Source organism: Lolium rigidum, chromosome 3, assembly GCF_022539505.1.
Source record: "Lolium rigidum isolate FL_2022 chromosome 3, APGP_CSIRO_Lrig_0.1, whole genome shotgun sequence".
NCBI lineage: Eukaryota > Viridiplantae > Streptophyta > Magnoliopsida > Poales > Poaceae > Lolium > Lolium rigidum.
In genome coordinates this window covers 347,887,165-347,907,450 of record NC_061510.1, presented here as the reverse complement: position 1 = coordinate 347,907,450, position 20,286 = coordinate 347,887,165, and the positions used below count along the sequence as shown (strand labels likewise).

The 20,286-nt window shown below is 45.4% G+C and overlaps 2 protein-coding genes and 1 non-coding gene across 3 annotated transcripts; all 3 read right to left on the bottom strand.

The window, feature by feature from the left end:
- Window positions 1–9,759: 9,759 nt before the first annotated feature.
- Window positions 9,760–9,910, bottom strand: LOC124704766. The gene has a single exon (XR_007003656.1). It is a non-coding gene; the product is annotated as a U4 spliceosomal RNA (small nuclear RNA).
- A 641-nt stretch (window positions 9,911–10,551) lies between these two features.
- Window positions 10,552–15,380, bottom strand: LOC124704016 (coatomer subunit alpha-3-like). Its single transcript, XM_047236247.1, has 3 exons — window positions 15,173–15,380; window positions 14,094–14,588; window positions 10,552–13,607 (listed from the first exon to the last, which is right to left on the bottom strand). The coding sequence occupies exons 1-3, from the start codon at window positions 15,378–15,380 to the stop codon at window positions 10,666–10,668; spliced, it is 3,645 nt and encodes a 1,214-aa protein (XP_047092203.1). The 3' UTR covers window positions 10,552–10,665.
- A 4,109-nt stretch (window positions 15,381–19,489) lies between these two features.
- Window positions 19,490–20,286, bottom strand: LOC124700243 (HMG-Y-related protein A-like). The gene is made up of 2 exons (XM_047232400.1): window positions 20,221–20,286; window positions 19,490–20,122 (listed from the first exon to the last, which is right to left on the bottom strand). The coding sequence occupies exons 1-2, from the start codon at window positions 20,284–20,286 to the stop codon at window positions 19,490–19,492; spliced, it is 699 nt and encodes a 232-aa protein (XP_047088356.1).

Sequence of the window (20,286 nt, the reverse complement as noted above, 5' to 3'; positions counted from 1 at the left end):
ATTGCAATGCTTCATCTTTGGACTTAAACACATCTAGCACTAGAAATGATTTACATGCTTGTGTTGATAGTCCTTGCATATCATGTGTAAGTTGCTTGAATAAATCTAATGATGATATGCTTGCATTGTCTTGTGACCATGATAAAAATGCTTCTATTTCCTCTAGTTGTTGTGTGTCTAACAATGTAGAGGAAACCAAAGATTCTATTGGTCAAGACAAGATCTTGAAAGGAGCCTCAAGTAACTCCTCATCTTTATCTCACGGTCCTCATATATGCCTTATGGCCAAGGGTTCCACGGTACCTCCTACCATGGAACCTAATATGTCTCGTGGTGATAAGGATGAGGATGAATATGAAGAAGAGGATTGGGTTGTCTCTCTACGCGATAAGGGTAAGAGCGTATTCAAGGTTATTTGCAAAGATAAAATTGCTAGCACTCACTTCTTTGAAATCTTGACTACCGCTATTGAGAGCCAAAAACTTATTTGGATGCATGAGAACACCATTGATAAAAAGGGTGCTCTAGAACGAGAGTATGCCGATGATGTAGCATCATTAAAGAATGAACTTGAAGAAGAACAAACCATCAAAGAAGCTCTTGAGGAGACCTTTGCTCTAGAATTGTCTAGAGAAAAGGAAAACCATGATAGAGCTCTTGAGATGGCAAATGAACTAAAGCTAAAAAATGATAAGCTTGTGTTTGTTAATGCTAAACTCCTTGAGGATTTTGAGCAACTCAAAAAGGGCTCAAGGGTCATTGAGAGTGCGCTCACCAAACTCACCGAGTCGCATGAGCAACTTAAAGCTTCTTATCTAAAAGAGCATGCCAACTTGCCTTCTCCTATTGCTATTGATAATGATGCTTGTGCTACTAACTCTACTTCTTGTGAAGCATCTATCTTGAAGGAGAATGTTGAGCTAAGGGCTCAACTTGATTTGCTAACTTGCAATTATGGGAAATTGGAAGAAAATCATGGAAATCTTTCTCACTCCCATGAGGATCTTCTAGCCTCTCATAATAGGCTAAAGTTAGCTCATGAGGCTATCATATCTAAGGCAACACCTTGTGAGCCTCATGTGGATACTAGCACTACTACTCAAAATGCTATATTGCCATGTGCTAGTCCTAGTAATTCATCCACTCATAATATTGCTAAACCTTGTGATGAATTATCTTCCTTGCCTTGTTGCTCTAACAATGAAGATTCTACTTCCTCTAGTACTTGTGTTGTTACTAACCATGTAGAGGAAATCAAAGAGCTCAAGGCCCAAGTCACTTCTTTGAAGAATGACTTGGTAAAGGGTCATGAAGGGAAATGCAAACTTGACACGATGTTGAGTATGCAACAATCCCCCAATGACAAGAGTGGACTTGGTTTCAAATCCAACAACAAGAACAAGTCCATGAACAACAACAAGAAGAAGGGCCAAGTACAAGTCAAAGACCCGGCCAAGATTGTTTGCTTCAAGTGCAATATTGAAGGGCACCATGTTAGATCTTGCCCTTTGAAGAAGAAGCAAAAAGGAAGCGGCCCCAAGCTCAAACTCATATTCAACCTCAAGTTGAAGAAATGCCACTTCCCAAGAAGAAACAAGCCAATGCTCCCATTGTGGAGAAACCTAGTGAGAAGAAGGAGAAGAAAAGAACTTGCTACATATGCCATGAGAAGGGCCACATCTCCTCCTTGTGCACTATTGGTACCTCATCCAACTCTATCACCATTGATGATGTTTATTCTCTTCGTAAGGATGAGGGTGGCAATGTGTTTGCCAAATTTGTTGGTGCTCAAAGTGGTGTCAAGAAAAGAACCATTTGGGTTGCCAAGCCTATTGTGACTAACCTCTTAGGACCCAACTTAGTTGGGGACCAACAATCCAAAATTTGATCAATAGGTGCTTGTTGGAGGGCATTGGAGACTTGGCTACATCATGAAGAATTAAGGTATCTTCATCATTTATATTATCTCAAGCCAAGTCTTTTGATTATCTTGCTACTATCATATATCCAATGTTCCTCCTTGCGGTAACATGTTCTCAACTCATTTATATTGAAAGTTACTCGCCCCTTTGCATGTGTTAGTTTTGTTCCTAGCATGTGTTTGTATATGTTGTGCTTCCTACTTGCTTTTCTTGAGAAATCAAGTCTATGTATGTTGGGTTGCACACCATGTATTTGTGTTTGTGTTGGAGCCACTTTGCATCTTGTTGTATCTTATATGGCTCTTATGGGCGATTAATGGACTATCCCATTTTGGGGGAGTGATATTCCTTTGGGAATTTCATGATCCTAACAATGTGTGTACATGAGGAATATCACTTAGAATTGATATTGCAAGATTATCTAGTCTCTATGTGGTATGTCATCTTCATGAGAAATTCAAATTCCAATGTCCATTAATATCTCTAGTTGGATCTTATTTGCCTCTTGTGAAAATAAATTCCTTATCACATTATGGGGGAGTAATAAGCTTTGTGCATATTACAAGCCTATAAAATGTGAACATTTGAGGTTGTGTCACATAGAATTGATACCGTAAATTATCTCTCTCCTATGTGGCATGTTTGCTCAAACAAGCTCCAATTTGCTTAAATGGCTTCATTGCTAATATCTTTGTGGATCTTATTTGTGAAAGTTCTTCTTGGCATGGTTTTTCACAACGTGTCCCTCAATACCTTTTTGGAAAACCATGTGCTTCAAGTCATACTATTAATTGCTTTGCATGTTGGTATGAATACTATTAATTGCTTTGCATGTTGGTATAAATACTATTAATTGCTTTGCATGTTGGTATGAATACTATTAATTGCCTTGCATGTTGGTATGACTAAATGAAGCTATCAAGAAACTATCTTTGCATGATGGTTAACTCTTATCTTTTACCATATGCTTTGTTCGTTGTAAATATGATCTTATGTATACTTACAAACTACCACCGGAAATATTTCTTAATACCTCTTGTCCTAGGACAATTGGTAATCAATTATGAGGTAGATATTTATTGATCATATCTACATTGGCTCTTGTATTTATTTTGCCTTTTTTATTGCCATGAATTTGTTGTGCTTTGACTCCCATGTGTCTTCCTTGCATCTTATGGATCTAAGTTGTCTATTCAAACTTTCTTAGCATTGTTAGAAGATATAGGTAGCGTGATGATCCTAGTTTTGTGCATTTTGTATTCATATAAAAAATCCTTGATAATGCACCAAACTTGGGGGAGCTCTTCTATATTATTAGAATGCTTAACATCTCTTGATCTTTATCAAAAATTGGGTTTTGGGAGACATAAAATTTTCTTTTTGGTACTTTGTGCCATCATAAAAAATGTCGAGGGTTTGGTTTATTTGTTGGAACCTTGCTCTCTTGGGAGTTGGTTATCTCATTCCTTTGTGCTTAGGTTTAATTAGCTTCTTATAATGAGATAAGTCTTTGGAGTCAATCTTGTGTTGATTTGATTCTTTGATATAATTTGGACAACCATTGTCTCTTGGTTTATTTGGTGTTTTGTCCAAATTGTATCTTCCTTTGGTTCTTGAAAGTATTGTGCATGCATATTTAATATATGTATATCTTATGGCATGTGTCACTTTCTTTGATCCAATATATAGGGTAAACTCCATAAAATCTTAATTTGACTAAGATGTGCATGAAATTCAATTTCATATCTATATGCACATAGAATTGTGGAGTTTGTCCTATATGTTGTAGTGTGTCTAACTACTTCGGACCCAATTAGTTTGGGGACCATTTTGTACTTACCTTTGTGTTAGGTACAATGGATATGCATTGAATGCTTGTCTCACTCTTGGAAAGAAGTGGTGACTCAATGGTAACGTGAGGCAAGATAGGATGATCAACGAACACATATCTACTACATCCACACCAATGCTATCTTGGTAACAAGTATCTTCTCATGCATACTTTTGTTGTATCCAACCTTATGGTTGCATCTTGGCATGAATCTCTTGATTTGCAAATGTTGTGCTTCTTGCAAAAGTCTTAATGAAACCTCTTTATTGTGAATGAGAGTAATTTGAGATGAGTGCATTTGTTGGGAAGTATTTTAAATCATGCTCATGATTCATCCACCCCAACTATGCCCATCTAGCAATTTTGTTGCATATCAATTCCTCAAGGCTCTCACATGTGCAATATAGATGAAAGTGCAAATTTAGTTACTTCTTTTGGTATCCCCGTTTGTGATACTTGTTGCCTTTCTCAAATGCATCCCAACTATCTTCTATCCCTTGTTGATATTTGTGATGTATTTTAGTTGTTTGTGGTTGAAGTTCATGAATGTACAATAACATAAAATTGAGCCTTTGGCCATGCTATTAAGCAAAAATTCTTATTGGTATATTGCATGACTTCGTCTTGGATATCATACTATTTTTCTTGTGTATCTATTTTATGTGTGCATGTTTCTTTGTGGATAAATATCTTTGTGATATTGCTCACTTAGAGAAACTTATACACATAAGAGATGATACATCTCCTTTTGATATCTTATTTATTTATTGCATGTTGATTGGTCATGCTAAGCAATATAATTCATTGAAGACTATGATGATGCTTTTTGCTCATCCTTGCAATAGTCTTATAATATGCTTTATCATGCCTTTCACATATCCTCTTGGTTGAGCCTTTTATTATGGTGCCTCCTACTTGTTGCTCAACCATTTGTTTGTTGCAAGTGTTAAGCTTAATTTTCTATCTATGATCTATTGCAAATGTTTGTGTTTTAAATGGTAATGAGGGAGTAAGGATTCCATGTTATGCATATTGTATTCAAATGCAACATTTTAATTTATGCATGTACCTTGGGGAGCTTCCTCATTCTATTTAAGGCACTATTTTGTGGTGATCATTAGAGTTTGATTCACTTGGTATCTTTTGTTTTGAATGATATCATGGGAGTGATGATTCCATGTTTGTGCACTTTATACTCCAATGCAAATTGTCTTGTTTTGTGCACAAACCTTGGGGAGCTTCCTCATATTAGTTAGAGCAATCTTCTTGATCTTATCATAATATCTTTCTTTCTTTTGGTATCTTCTTTGTGGTTCATTTGGTTGCTTGCTTCATTTGTTGAAGCTTCTTGAAGTTGTTATCTTTTTGCAATCTTTGATCCTATCTATGGTGTGACTCCTTCCGAATATTCGTAATTGGATATGTGCATTTGATTCCACTCAAATTATGAGAAATGCACACGCTATGGAGGATCTCTCACTATATTGGCCTTCTAAATTTTTCACCAATTTCGGCAATTGGTGCCAATGGGGGAGAAGTTTGGAGGGTTTAAGGGAATTTGGTTATGTCTTTGCTTTGTACTTAAACATGTGCCTTTATTGCATTGCATCTTGTTGCTTTGCATAGTTGAATATTTAGAGGAAACTCCACTAGGCTTTGAATGCCAATATATGCAATGAAAGTCAAGATCATTCACACATGCATATATTATGGGGGAGTTTGCTCTATATATTCAACTTATTTGTTACTTAAATTCCATATATAAACCCTCTCAAAGAGATTGTCATCAATTACCAAAATGGGGGAGATTGAAAGTGCATGGAGCCCCCATGTGTGGTTTTGGTAATTAATGACAATCCCTATGGACTAATGTTTGCATTGAGTTATATTTGTAGGAGTTGTCCATAGGCAATTCTTGAACCATATGTTGGCTTCAAGGTTGCAATAAGAAGAATTTGATGAAGGATATCAAGTGTCAAGTATGTCTTGAAGATGAAGATGAAGTGAGCCCTCAAGTTACTTCAAGACATCAACATGTTTGTATTAGGTTCCAATAAGAAGAAATTGATGAAGTATATCAAGTGTCAAGTATGTCTTGAAGATGAAGATGAAGTGAGCCCTAGAGTTACTTCAAGACATCAACATGATGAAGAATGAAGAAATGAAGTGCAAGTTCAAGATGAGCCATCTCGAAGAGGTCCTTTGCTTGAGTCTTGCCATCCATATGGTGATCATGGATATGTGAAGATGTGCCGAAGAAGAAGCTATCCCATGGTGGATTATGGGGGAGCAATCCACATGGTGGTCATGGTTATGTGAAGATGCGCCGAAGAAGAAGCTCTCCCATGGTGGATTATGGGGGAGCAATCCACAAGACTTCGTCAAGCAAACACAAGCAAGAAAGGCGTTCCATCTTGTTGAGGTCAAGATCGTCGTCATCGAGCTCAAGTGGAATGCGAAAGTATAAGGTTTGCTCTTGATAGGGTTTCTTTCTCACCGGTCTCATAGTGTAGTTGGAGACCGGTTTATAGTTTAGTTGCCGTACTATCAAGAGGGCTCTCGAGTGAGTAACTCGATCGTATCGTTCGGAGAGAGCTCAAACCTTTGCATCCTTGCATCATCTTTCTTGGTTGTTATTTGGACCTTATCCATGTGATGTTTTAGAGCTTGTGCTTATTCTCATGACAAGCTCTAGTTCATCGAAAGCGGATTTCGCATAGATCACTTGTTGCGTTTTCGAGTTTGGTTCATCATCTTTCTTGGTTTTATTTGGATCTTATCCATGTGATGTTTTAGAGCTTGTGCTTATTCTCATGACAAGCTCTAGTTCATTGAGAATGGTTTTTGCATGGGCAACTTGTTGCATTTTCAAGATTGGATGTTTTACCGGTATGTCTTTTTTAGATAGGTCAAAACTTTCATCATTTGTTTCTATCCTCCCTTGTTGAACTATGATGGTTTCCTGCATGATCTTGTAGAGCTTGTTCCTAGCTTCAAAACAAGCCCAAGATCATCAAAATCGGAGTCCGGATGCAAAAGTTATGCCCGTTTTAGTTTTGGTGATTACGCAGTTTTCTGGGGGCGGATAATCCGGCCCGAAGGACAAAACATGGACAATATCCGGCCAAATATCCGGCCCGAGCCAGGGGCGATTTCGGGGGCGGATAATCCGGCCCGGGGGCGGATTTTCCGGCACGGGAGGCCCCAAACGGTCATATTTCGTTGGGAGGGGGTATATAAGACCCCCTTCTTCCTCCTTGGGCTGGTTGGTTCACTTTCTCTCTCTCCCCTCCATTGTTGTACTTCAAAGCTTGCCCTAGTTCTTGATTCCTCCCATGATTCTTGCATATTCTTGAGGGAAAAGAGAGGAGATCTAGATCTACATTTCTACCAATCAAATCCATCTCTTTGTGAGTGGAACTCTCTAGATCTTGATCTTGGTGTTCTTTGTGAATTCCTTTGTTCTTCCTCTCTTATTCCCCCAACGGCTTTTGTAGCTTTGTTGGAATTTGAGAGAGAAGGACTTGAGCATCTTTGTGGTGTTCTTGCCATTGCATTTGGTGCATCGGTTTGAGTTCTCCACGGTGATTCGTGGAGGTGAAAGCAAGAAAGTTGTTACTCTTGGGTTCTTGGAACCCTAGACGGATTCTAGGCCTTTGTGGCGGTTTGTTGGGAGCCTCCGATTAAGTTGTGGATGTGTGCCCCAATCTTTGTGTAAGGCCCGGTTTCCGCCTCGAAGGAAATCCCTTAGTGGAACCGTGACCTAGGCCTTTGTGGCGAGGGTCACCGGAGATTTAGGTGAGGCGCCTTCGTGGCGTTCGGTTTGTGGTGTGAGTACCGCATCTTGGGGTGAGGCCTTTGTGGCGTTGGTGTGCATCGAGCAACCACACCTCAAGGTGAGCCTCTTGTGGCGTTCGGGAGCACTAAGCAACCGCACCTCTCCACCGGAGATTAGCACTCGCAAGAGTGTGAACTCCGGGATAAATCATCGTCTCCCGCGTGCCTCGGTTATCTCTATACCCGAGCTCTTTACTTATGCACTTTACCTTGTGATAGACATCGTGCTTGAAGTTATATATCTTGCTATCACATAGTTGCTTGTATTGCTTAGCATAAGTTTGTATATCTTGCTATCACATAGTTGCTTGTATTGCTTAGAATAAGTTGTTGGTGCACATAGGTGAACAATAGTATATAGGCTTTCGGCTTGACAAAGTAAACGCTAGTTTTATTCCGCATTTGTTAAGCCCATCTCGTAAAAGTTTTAAATCGCCTATTCACCCCCCCCCCCCTCTAGGCGACATCCGTGTCCTTTCATAAAGGTCATGGTCTGCCACCGCCTCAAGAATGACACTGCACTCACCAGTATGTCCCTTGTAGATCCACTGCCAAGCAAAAAGGGAATTCTTCCAGCCCCAATGCAAACAGTCAATGCTTCCGACCATCCCAGGAAACCCTCTTGCTGCATTTTTTGCAGGATCCGAGCTGTATCATCTTCTCTTGGTGCTCCCAAATAGTCTTTAGCAAACACCGCTATGATGGCTCGGCAAAACATGTAGAGATTCTATGTACATGTCGACTCTGCCATCCGTAGGTGTCATTGGTTGTATCTGGAGGAGCTCCGTATGCAAAACAGCGCATTGCAGCAGTGCACTTCTGAATTGAGGTGAAGTCCCACGAACATGTGCAATCTTGCTTGGCAATGAAGTAGTTGTCGTACTCCCTAACGACGTAGACAATCTTCAAAAACAGCTCCTTGTTCATCCTAAACCGGCGCCGAAATTCCTTCGGCGAATGAGTCGCGTCGTCGTTGAAGTAGTCGGCGTCAAGCAGCATTGCGCCGGCTTGACGATGCCGGTTGATGTTCCTCCTCTTGCCTGGCTTTGAGCCGCCGCGCCGAGGCACGACGAACAAAGGCTGACGAACATGCAACATGCTCGTCAGAATCAGCTGTTGTTGTTGCCGTCGAACAGCCTCAGCGTTCTGCTCCTTCGTGAACAGCTGCACCATCATCTTGTCGTCGCTGTCCATCGCGGCAATCGACGAACACCTTGCAGGCGGAGCGGTTGTGCCGCGGTGGCGGCGAGCTCTGTTCCGGGCGAAACAGCGGCCACCGGTCGAGGGGGTGGTGGCCATGTCGATGGACGGCGATTCCTAGACAGGTGGCGGCGATTATTGCAAGCAGGGGCGCGGCGGCGACCGCGACGGTGGCGATCTAGAGGGATGGGAGTTGGCTTGGGCGTGGGTAGGAGGTGGGAAATCGGTGTGTCTGGCTGCCAAGCGAAGCCCACGCTCGTTTTCTGACGTGTCGCGAGGCGTCGGCGCTCGATTCGCGCCCTTCGAAAGGGGCCGGCATGGGGATGTTAGCGATTCTATTGAGCTTGAAAACTAGTTGGCGCCGTTTGAAGCATACCAGTGGCAGTGCGAGCCCAAAAACCAGGTCGATCCTCAAAACGCTATCGAGATCGTTATCGAAGCCGCCGGTGGAAATGCTCTAATAAAGGTTTCAGTTCTCGGAACAAGCTAAAAGAACTTGCATATCCATCTAGGACACTGTTCCTCGTGCCCAGCCATCTGATGAAGATCACCCGCTGTCTTGAATCTCGATGACCTGCAAGGCCACCCAACTCGACAATGTAGCAGCCGCCGCACTTTTCTTGCCACCGCTCCGGTAGTTTCAGTTTTTTCTTTCCTGTTTCTTGAGACAGGGGTGGGTTCATCACAGTCAGCTTTTCAAAAAAAAAAAAAACGAGATCCATGGGCACTAGCACCCAGGGCTTATTCTTATAGAAGAAGCTCAATGAGCCGTAAATCTGCGTCCGAGGAGATTCGAACCCAGGTTGTGGGGTATGCGTCCGAGGAGATTCGAACCCAGGTTGCGGGGTAGCCACCAACTCAAGCTAACCATCTGACCCTCTATAAATATTTTATGAGTAGCCTCCTATGTGATCTGTCAAAATTTCATTGTAAATTATGGATGAAAAAGTTTATGTTTATGAATTGTAGGGCTTTACCCTCCCCGAAGGAAAGGAGCCCTTTCAAAAATTCTCAGTGGCCTCGGAGGGCCAAAGAGGGGGTTTGGAAATAGTTTTCAACCAGCAATTGACGCGCCTCGGTATAACCTCACTAGCTGCGTCATTGCCCCAAGCGCAAAGATGACTTCTTCCGTGCGCCCACCTCCCCATTTTATACAAAAGAAACTCAACAACCGGAGGGAGAACACAGCTGCGCACAGGCTCGCTTTTCTCATGGGCCGGTAATGTGGAAATGGAAGTTACCTATCGGGCCGACTAGCTATCTTGCGCTAATCGTAGCACCAGTACAAACTGCAAATTAGCCAACAACTAAAGTGGACTGAACGTTCATCTAAAAAAATGGTGGACTGAGTTCTAACAAAAACTAAACTGGGGCAAAGGAGTTGCTCTTAGTTTACACTATCGAGTTGCTCTTAGTTTGCACCATCATTTTTCTTGGAAGAACTAACCATCATCAATCTTGGGAAAAACTATCTGTAAACTAAAAGGAACTCGACGATAGCACAGCTTCCGTGTGTTGCTCACAGATCATGCATCTCCTAGTGAAAAGGTTTAAGCCATAGGCTATTATCCAATTACTTCAACCTTCACGATGGATGTAACACATCAACAAATAATTTCACGAAGAAACCAAACTTGGATACATGTATGGGCAAAGCTTTGCATGAGTCGATCAACATTCCTTTAAGCATTAACAGGTGTAACAGCATCCTCTAGGCAAACAAAAAAGGGGGATATGGAGAGAGATAAAAGACAAGAAAACTCAACAAAACCATGTATAATACTTATTCCTTACAATCAGTAAACCTCCTGGTAATATTTAAGACAGACTTTACGAGACTAGGAAGAATATAGGGGAGATCTAACTAGTTCCGTTTCATCTCTGCTGTGTAGGGGAGCACAGGAGGCCTGAGGCGTCGGCGCCAACCACGGCCAGCTCGCATATGGTACAAAGCTGCCCTTCAACTGAAGGAACAAACCGGGATGCACAGTATGGGCAGGAAATATCCTTCTGGCCACGGTAGATGGGAACGTATGTAGAACCGCATACCACGAATGGATTTCTGTAGTCGTAGTTCAGCTCAGCGCTGTCTCGCTTGCCGCTGCACTGCTGCTGGACCTGCCGAGCCTTCTTCGCTTGGACCTCGTTCGGGCTGTTCTCAAGAAGCAGCCTCGCGAAATGCTCTGCGGTCGCTAAGTTCTTCTGCTTGTAGCATAGAGCCATGGCATTTGAGAGCACAAGTCTCATGTGAACCCTCTGAAGCTTGCAGTTAGTGAAGTAGGCTGCCAGTTCCTGTTGCCGGTTGACATTGTCTTTCAACTCCTTTCTCTTGAGTTCCATTCTTAGACCAAGAACATACTCCCTCGCTATCTCGATCAGCTCCTTCACTTCATCAACTTCTCTTCGTGAGTCCACCACAATAAGAGGGATGGTATGCAAGATGCTGAGGAACTGCCGCAGCGCTTCTGGGAACTTTCCTTCGGTGGTGGCTTTGTAGGCTGCCTTGAGTCTGTCCTCCATTTGTGAGAAGGAGAACACTAGTGTCGGAGGGCCCCTCACATTAGGACTTGAAGACTCGCTCCAACCTTTCTCAACAGCAATTGATACAACGGGAGCAGTTGCAAGTGCACGAAGATATGAATGACTGCCCATATGGAGATCGAGAAACAAGGACTTCAGAGGAGCAAAGTTCTTGATACCCAACTGGCGGCTAAGCAACCTCATGGCAGTGTCAAAGTTCCCTGCTGCCGCATGCTCGCCAGCAAGAGAAGATTTCTGAGTCCAAATTTGGCTTACAGGCATGCCAGGTGTAGGAGCAACAAACACAGTGGAGCGAGTATTTCCTGCAGCTTTTGGTGTATCTGCTTCAGGTGGTAATTCCAAATCTTCAAGATCCCAGCCACCATCCTCGCCATCCTCTTCATTTACTTCGCCCTCCTCAGCATTAAAACCATCATCATTTGCCACTGCATCACTAGCATCCACAATATTCAGGTCCTCATCATCCCAGTCAGCAATAACAGCATCATCATCTTCCTCAACTTCTGCTCTCCCAGTAGCATCCAATCCAACCTCAAAAGTACCACGCATCACCCGGAGCAATGGCCAATCAACACTGGATATGAGAGGTGCAGGGGGAATCAAAAGTGAGCGAGATTTTCCTGCAGGTAGAGAAGGAACATTCTCACCCAATTCAGCAGCAAGCCTATCAGCAATTTCAGTGAGCCCATGAGTGGCAGCAGTAGCATAGGCAAGAGGTAGCTGCCCAGCGTTCTCCAGGATCTCAGCTCGCTTCCTAGCATCCCCAAGATACAATGCATTGTGGAACTGACCCATCAAATTGTTGTTCTGTCCAGCAATTTTGCACATGAAACCCACCTTGTCCATGAAACCAGTAATGAGATACAGAAAAGCAAGCCTCTCAAAATTCTTTGTCCGCTGGTATGCATATTCCACAATACCAACATTCCCCTGCCTCAGGGCCTCAATTCCCAGCCTGTACCAGTGATCTTTGTCATCAATCTCTTTTGCAGAAGCAACTGCAATTTGGATGTTACCACTCTCAAGAGCTAGATTAAATCTTGTCTTCTCATCTTTCACGAAGTGGAGAGCAACTTCTGGAAACCCTTTCTGTTGTAAATATGAAATTACTGCCTGTCCACACAGCTGTGAGCTCTTAATCATACTCATAACATGATCATAACGTTTCCGGAGAAGGGCGAGCTTGAAAATGTATTCTGAAGCATCGACTGTTATCAGTTTGTTCTTTCCATCACGATCCAGACAGAAAATGTTGTTCCCAATAACCCTCGTTATGTAAATAGGAACATCAAGGGTTTTTATGATCCCGCTGTCTCCATTGGGAAGACAGTATTTGATATGGTTCAGTGTAGAGTAAACAAACACACCATTCTCATCCCATGCACCACTTTTCACACGAATGGTTTCATGCAGTGTGGAACGATGGACAAGCTTCTTGCTAGCTATAACTACTGCATGCTTGCTCAGCAATGCAACAGACTCCATGTCAGTGGACCAAACAATATACTTGACACCAGCAGCCTGCAGTTCACCAAGAACTAGCCTTTGCTGTAGATCAAAGATGACCACACGGTCTTCAGCTTTGCACAACAAATTACCAGTCCCAGCATAATAAATTGCATCAGTCGCAATAGGAAGAGGACTTTTCTTCACAATTTCATTCTTAAGATTCTTCACCAAAACTTGATTGCTACTCTTCTCAAGGACAGCAAACCTATTTCGTGCCACAAAAACAGCTGAACCACCAGCTCCCTTCTTTCCATCTTGCAAACTGCCAGTAGAATCCTTAGGAACAATGTAGAGATCATATGAGCCCCCATCCACATCTGAGCATATCAACACAGCATTTTCCGTTGGACTATAAGATAGTGTCCTGGGTGACTGGTTCAAGCTGACTGATCCTGGTCTTCTTATTGGAGCCACCTGAACTTCCTTCTGGGTGGAGTACTCAAAGAACCGAAGGAATCTGTCCTTCACATAGAATACAGTATCAGCACTGACGCTGAAAGCTGGACGCTCTCTCTCTAATTTGAACACAATCATGCCACTGTCATGCCCAGCAGCAAGAAGATTCATTTCAGGGTGAGCAGCAAGAATCCAGAAACGGTCATGTTCCCGCCTAAATGTCTGAATACCAGTGCGCTTTGTGGCATCCCAGATGCGAATGCTTTTGTCTTCTGAGTTGGACACAATGATGTCTTGCTTCGCATGGAACATCACACAGGACACATTATTCATGTGCCCCCTCAGAGTATCAACTTCCCAAGCCTTGGTATCTGCCAATAAACATCAAAGATTATTTTATTGTTTGTAGAATTCTACCAATAGGTAGAAAAAATTAATACTATGCTGGACATTCAGTGGATATTTCCACGCAGCTATTAACAGTTCAACAAAGAGAGGTTAATTTCATGTTTTTATTACTATTTGTTTAGTTCTCCCAATATGAGTGATATACTGAACCTTTTAATTGTTATATTCATGTATCCCTCAGCATTAAACAAATTGTAATTTGATAACTGCAAAACATGTTTCTTGCATTCAGCTAATTTTGATGACAGCGGACAAATTACTTCAGAATACCTTGTATAGACTAACAAGTTAACTGTAACAAGCTAGTCTGTAGAAGTTTGTTTGAAATGTTCATATATGGAGGGACATAAAAATATGTACAGAAGTATGCAGGGTATCGTTAAGAACAGAAAACATAATAAAAGTGTAAAACAAACATGAAGAGGTTGGAGAAGTGATTGAATTGTTACCATTCATTCTCCACAGCTTCACTTGTCGGTCATCTGCCCCAGAAACAATGAGCGGCAGAGTGGGATGAAATGAGGCCCAGTTGACACCACGGTCATGGCCTTCCAAGACATACTTCACAACCGCGTCGACACCCCCAAACAGATCTGTGTTCATCTGAGTGAGGCGCATGATGTCATCGGCGGGTGACACCGTCTTCTTCCTGAGAGCACCAATATCCCAGACACGAACAGTCTGATCTAGCGACGCCGACACGACCAGGTCCTCCTTGGGGTGGAAAGACGCGCACATGACATAGTGGTTATGCCCGGTCAGCACAGCCACGCAGGTGCGCGACTGCCAGTTCCAGATCCGGATCGTCTGGTCATCGCTGGCACTCACGATCCACGGGTACTCGTGGTGGAACTGCACGGTGCGGATGTAGTCGAGGTGGCCAGTGAGCGTGAACAAGCAGCGGTGCGTCTTGTAATTCCACACCTTGATCTTGTAATCGTCACCTGCAATGCATCACGGAAACAATAATCTTATTAGAAATCTTATTAAGAAGGTCCAACTATGGCTCACCGAGTCACTGCTAAGGCAGTGCTAAGACTGTAATATGCACCAGGGTGCGTGCACCTCAGTGTCATCAGTCACAGAATCCCATCATGGATATGTGCAAGAGCTAGTAAGCATGCAATGGCTCATTTCACTATATCTAATTTCGAACTGGCTGCAAAACCTTGGGGATTTACCAGCCAACAGATACTAATAACCAAAATGGCGCATGGCTGCTCCAAACAAATAATTCTCAGAAACAGTTACTACTTCCAAGCACACGTATATATCATAAAGCAAGCACCAGATCCGGCCAACCCGTCCTACCAACTACGATTCTTCACCAACCACTACATATCAAGCGCGATCTAACATCGTCGACGGATCACACCGAGACCTAATGGTCTCGAACGAAACTCGCGCGCACGGCCTCCAATCCAGGGAAGGATCGGGGCCCAGGCGCACAGCGACATACACGCAAATGGTAAGGCAAAGCACGCACGAAGTGATCGAGGCCGAGCGGGATCTAGCAGCAGGGCAGTACCTCCGGAGACGAAGAGCGGCTGGGTGGCGTGGAAGTGGACGCCGCGGACGGGCCCGTCGTGCTCGTCGAAGCGGTCGAGGAGGGTGCCCATGCGGTAGTCCCACATCTGGATGACCCCGCTGTGGAGGCTGGCGAGGATCCATGGCCGCCGCGGGTGGAAGCTGAGGCCCTTGACCCGGTTGCTCTTGGTCTCGAACTTGGTCAGCATCGCCCCCGCCGGCGCGTCGGCTCGTCTTCCCCGGCGGCGGCCGCGGAGAGGGGCGGAGGCGTCGGTGGATCTGGGAGGGGCGGGCGGAGGGGGAGAATGGCGATGGGTGGGGAGGAGGACGGTGCTTTAGATCTCGGGAACGGGGAGATCTGGGTTTCGGACGCGGCGGTGGCTGCTGAGGTGGTGCGGGGAGCGGCGGCCGTTGGATTCTGGGGGGAAGGCAATCTGGGCCGTTGGATTGGTGTGCCCAGCTTATCAGGCAGGCTTGCGCTTGCCGCAATGCTAAGATAGCCAGTTTGGTTAGGAGCTAATTGTATTTTGCGCCCTGCCTAACATGAAATTTGCATTTATAAGCCAACAGATTACATTGTTGATCTAGGCTTTATTGTCATTAAGATATTTAGAGGTTATGTATAGTTTAGTGATAATCTTTTGAAGAGGAAATTGTCGGAAAAAAAATCTTAAACTTGAGGTCCTCAAAGGCTTATGTGTGAGGCGAGTACCTAAGAACAATGGCGGAGCTAGGGTTAGGAGATGGTGACGTCAAATGCCCAAAACAAGTGATAGATGATACCAATGAGGTCGATATCTAGTACTTTAGGATCAACACCAATGTATTCATAGCTATAATCATGGTGTTCATCATTTTTGTGATGTCAATTGACTTCACGTACACCATGCAGCTCCACCACGGCCTCAGAACTCGGAAGATGCCTCTGTGTACCCTCGGTGACTGAACATAGACGATTTAAAGATGATAATTTATCAAAGAAGAAAGTCCACTTTTGGTCCTTGAATTCTAGTGAAAGTTCACTTTTGGTCCTAGAACTTCTGTCTGGTTCAAAATGAACCTTGAACTCTCAAAATCATTCAATTTTAGTCCTTACTCTAATTAAGCTAGGCAAATATCTATCATAGGTGCCCAAAAACTCAAGGTAACGGTGCAAGGGTAGAGAGACGAGACGATGTTGATAAGCAAACAAGGATACCTTTGTGGCGCAACGCTTCACGTGAATTAGAAGGGAGAGAAATCAAGCGAGAGATTGGTTCAGGGACCCAAAGGTTTCGTTGTTTTTGCATTGTGACGTTTGATTTAACATCTCAGCTAGTTTGGGCTTGATCTGGTTCTAAACCAATTTGGTTGGTTCCCTATTTTTTTTCTTTCCACACCAATAGTTTGCTCAACTTAACTGCAAAGGGATGAAAAATGAACTATTACGAGAGTTCAAGGTTCATTCTAGACTAAAAATAAATTTTGAGACCGAAAGTGAACTTTTCCAAGAATTCAAGGATGAGAATTGGACTTTCTTCTTTATCAAACAACCAGGGGATACCAAATCCAACTTACACGACGTCAACCAAAAACTAGAGTCAACGGAGCTCTAGGATCAACACAAATGTCTCGTTACTAACAATGCGTGTCGTCTCGCATTCAAAGAACAATCCACCTTACTAATATACACAACCTTAAACTTGAGGTTTAATTTCTAATATACTAGAGGTACAAGTACAACTAACCCACGAGATATATAGATGGTTGGACTTTGATGCCATATTTGTGACATGTTGAGGATTGAATCCTACGAGGCCAAGCGAAGGAGGCGAAGACGAGAGATTATCGTGTGGCGGCTAGTAGTGGCGTATCTTGACATACATCATGGAAGAGGGAAAGAAGATTAAATGTGAGTGGAGCGGGTGAAACTAAATCATATTGTCAGTTATGTGGTAAAAAGTTGATAAATACATACTAGTACTATGAAGAAATCTTTTAGCTGGTTTTGATATGCCCCCCACCCCCCTCCTGCCATCTATTTATTGTAGTTAGACGATGTATTGTGACTATCAGTTGTTATTTACACGTCTTTTTTGCAAAATTCCACTTAACCACTAATAATCATCGACAACGGTACAAGAAGTCCTAAAGTAATAAAAATTGCAAATAGATCTTTGAACCTTCTAGCGACGACTACAAACAATAGCACGAGCCGAATACGCACCGCCATCATCGCCCCTCCATCACCGGAGCCGGGCAAAGCTTGTCGTAGTAGAGCTTGTTATAGTAGACAGACAAAAATTCATCGTACTAAGGCTACGGAGGACCAGCGCACCAGAGTAGCAACCATCGCAAATGATAACAACCATAGATCGGAAGAGATTGACCTAAAGTCACACCAATCAACATAAAAAACGACCAGATCCTAGAAGATTCGTTAGCCACACGATTCCACGCGCCCTCCGCCAACGCTAGACGCACCACTGTGGCGAGGGTAGGGCGAAGAAGACCTTAGTTTGATCCCAGGATGTAGCCGCCACCTCGCGATCCCGAAAAGAACACTGAAACTAACTTAAACAAAAAAACAAGAACCCTCCCGCTTGCGAGGGGTCATGGCTCGCCACACCTCCAAGGCCCCAACCCCCAAGACCACCGGAAGCGGAAGGGACCACCAGCGTCGTAGGCGAGGGGGGAGGAAAACCTATATGGATATGGGTTTAGTTTGGCTCCCCCACATCGCCTCTTATTTACATGTCATTGATTTGATTGCTTATTTGAGTTGGAGTTTTTGTTGCCGGGGTTCCCCAGTATGGGTATCTTTGGTAGTTTGGTTTCTCTATTTTCTTTCATTTGAGATCGAAACGCCGCAGGGTTGCAAAACACAGTGTTCTGCTAATCAGAAATTCAGGAAGCAGGGGAGAAAAAGGAAGGACGCGTCTGACTAGGACAATGGTGGAATCGCGAGGTAGCAGAAAGGGACGTCGGGATACACGATCACGCGAGCTCGCCCATGTAGCCAGGCCGCGACATTCCCAACTGATTCACGTTTCTTTCAGAGCAGGCAAGACTGAAACCACTTTACTGAGACGAGCTCACACGGCTCCCTGTATCTGCTGCTTGACGAAGGAGGAAAACGACGCAAGCAACTCGAACTCGGAGCCAGCTAGCTGGAACCACTCTTGCCCAGCGTGGAGGTTGCGTAGCTGGTACTCGTCTAGATCATCGTCACACTCATGCTCAGTTATCTCTCTACCTGCGTGGTCCGTGCACCACCATCACTTCAGTAGCTGCTTCTTTGATTGATGCCACCGTGAACCTAGGACAATTATTTCGGCGTCGCCATCGCCAAGAGAACATCAGCATCGGATCGCCGACCGATTCGGTTTTCTCCAGGAACGGTTGCCTGCGTCAGCAGATCGCTTGGAATCTGTCCAATACAGCATCACGCTTGCGGTGTCACCAATGGCGCAGCAAACGGCAGCCGTCAGGGACAAACACAACTCGAGCGTGTGCCCTGCTCTGCTCAGCACACACGTCTGCCCGGGTGCAAGATTGTCCGCTGCAGCGAGTAGTTGGACAGAATCATCTACTCCCTCCATTCCATAATTCTCTGTCATTGTTTCAATTCAAATTTGAGCTACAACCACGGCAAGAATCATGCATCAGAGGGAGTAGGAAATAGAGCATCGAGAGTGGGTGCGATTTCAGACGCGCTTTGCGGTTTACCACATCAAGAGCAGTGTTCAGCAGAGCCATGGGAAGGAAACCAGCAGATTGCCAGCTTGAAACGGAGAAAGCAAGAAAGCAAACCAACCTGGAAGGAAGAACGCCGCCGCAGCTGAAGAGGATAACACAAATGTGAACTCGGAAAGAACACCCAGAAACCACCAACGAGAAAAAAAAAATCAGTTGAAATGAAGTGCGAACATGTCAACCAAGATGAATCTTGCAAGCAACATGCATCTAAGACCACCATGAGGAAACAGAGGCTTCAGCCGGTGGTTTCTGATCAACTAACTGCATTGAATTGCGAGCGGGGCACAGAGATACAGGGGGGATACACCGTCGCCGGAGGGGTGGGGTCTCCCCCCTCCGGCGACCTAACAATAGCAAACACCACGGACTAACTGACAGACACACCACCCACACTCACCGGACCGACGATGCCTGCCAGGACCCGCCGCCTCTTCTTCTACCCTGAATTAGAACACCACGAACGGACGGAGAAATGACCTCCACACGACACCACACCGAGCACTGGAACAGACGGACAGCTGGGAAGGAAACACAGACGGTGCAAAAGTTAGCTCCCTCGCTCTGGCTCGGGCTGGGCTGCTCACACGAAGCCGACCTCGGCGAACTGCGCGCGGGGCTTGGCGGCGGTGGAGCCGGGGCGCGGGATCTGCACCATGCCGTCCGGGAGCGGGTTCTTGCGCGGCCGGCCGCGCGGGCGCGCGACCTTGGGCGGGGCCAGCGGGTCCCGCGGCTTGGGCGGGCGGCCGCGCCGGCGCGGCGCGGCCGGAGCCGCGGCGGGGACGGGTAGCCCGTTGGTGATAGTAGGGGCGCCGATGGGTGTTGCGGCGGGGGCGCTGATGGGGAACCCCGGCGGGCGCACCTTCGGGGGCCGGCCGCGGCCGCGCTTGGCGGGCGGTTGCGGGGGTGGTGGTGGAGGGGGCGCGTCGTCGGGGGAGGAGTCGTCGTCGTACTCCGGCTCGTCGTCGACCTCCTCCGCGTCCGCCTGTTCGACGGCGGGGCAGCGCGAGGGCGGGGTGGGGAGCGCGTACTTGCCGCCGGCGACGGCGACGAGCTCGGCGGCGGCGGCCATGCGGGAGAGGTGGGCGGCGACGAGGGCGGGGTGGGAGGGCGGGAGGTGGCCGGCGGCGCCGTGGGCGGCCTCGATGCGGCGCGCGATGGCGGCCTGGCTGGAGCCGTTGTCCTCCCGCAGGGACGCGATGGCCTCCACGATCATCTGCAGCGGGACAAAGAAGTCAATTTTACCAGATCGGTCGGGGCGGAGCAGATCTGGGGAAAAGGAAAGTGGGAAAAGCGCGCGGCGGCCGTGCTTGCCTGGGGGTAGGAGGGGAGCACGACGAGGTGGGAGGAGGCGGCGGGGCCGCCCCTGGAGGTGGCCAT

Bases quoted from the DNA above. Each gene is read 5' to 3' on its own strand.
- LOC124700243 (XM_047232400.1), bottom strand. From the start codon at position 20,286: ATGGCCACCTCCAGGGGCGGCCCCGCCGCCTCCTCCCACCTCGTCGTG. The intron at 20,123-20,220 runs GCAAGCACGGCC...GTCCCGCTGCAG, and splicing joins TGCTCCCCTCCTACCCCCAG to ATGATCGTGGAGGCCATCGC.
- LOC124704016 (XM_047236247.1), bottom strand. From the start codon at position 15,380: ATGCTGACCAAGTTCGAGACCAAGAGCAACCGGGTCAAGGGCCTCAGC. The intron at 14,589-15,172 runs GTACTGCCCTGC...GATGCATTGCAG, and splicing joins GCCGCTCTTCGTCTCCGGAG to GTGACGATTACAAGATCAAG. The intron at 13,608-14,093 runs GTAACAATTCAA...GTTTATTGGCAG, and splicing joins GAAGCTGTGGAGAATGAATG to ATACCAAGGCTTGGGAAGTT.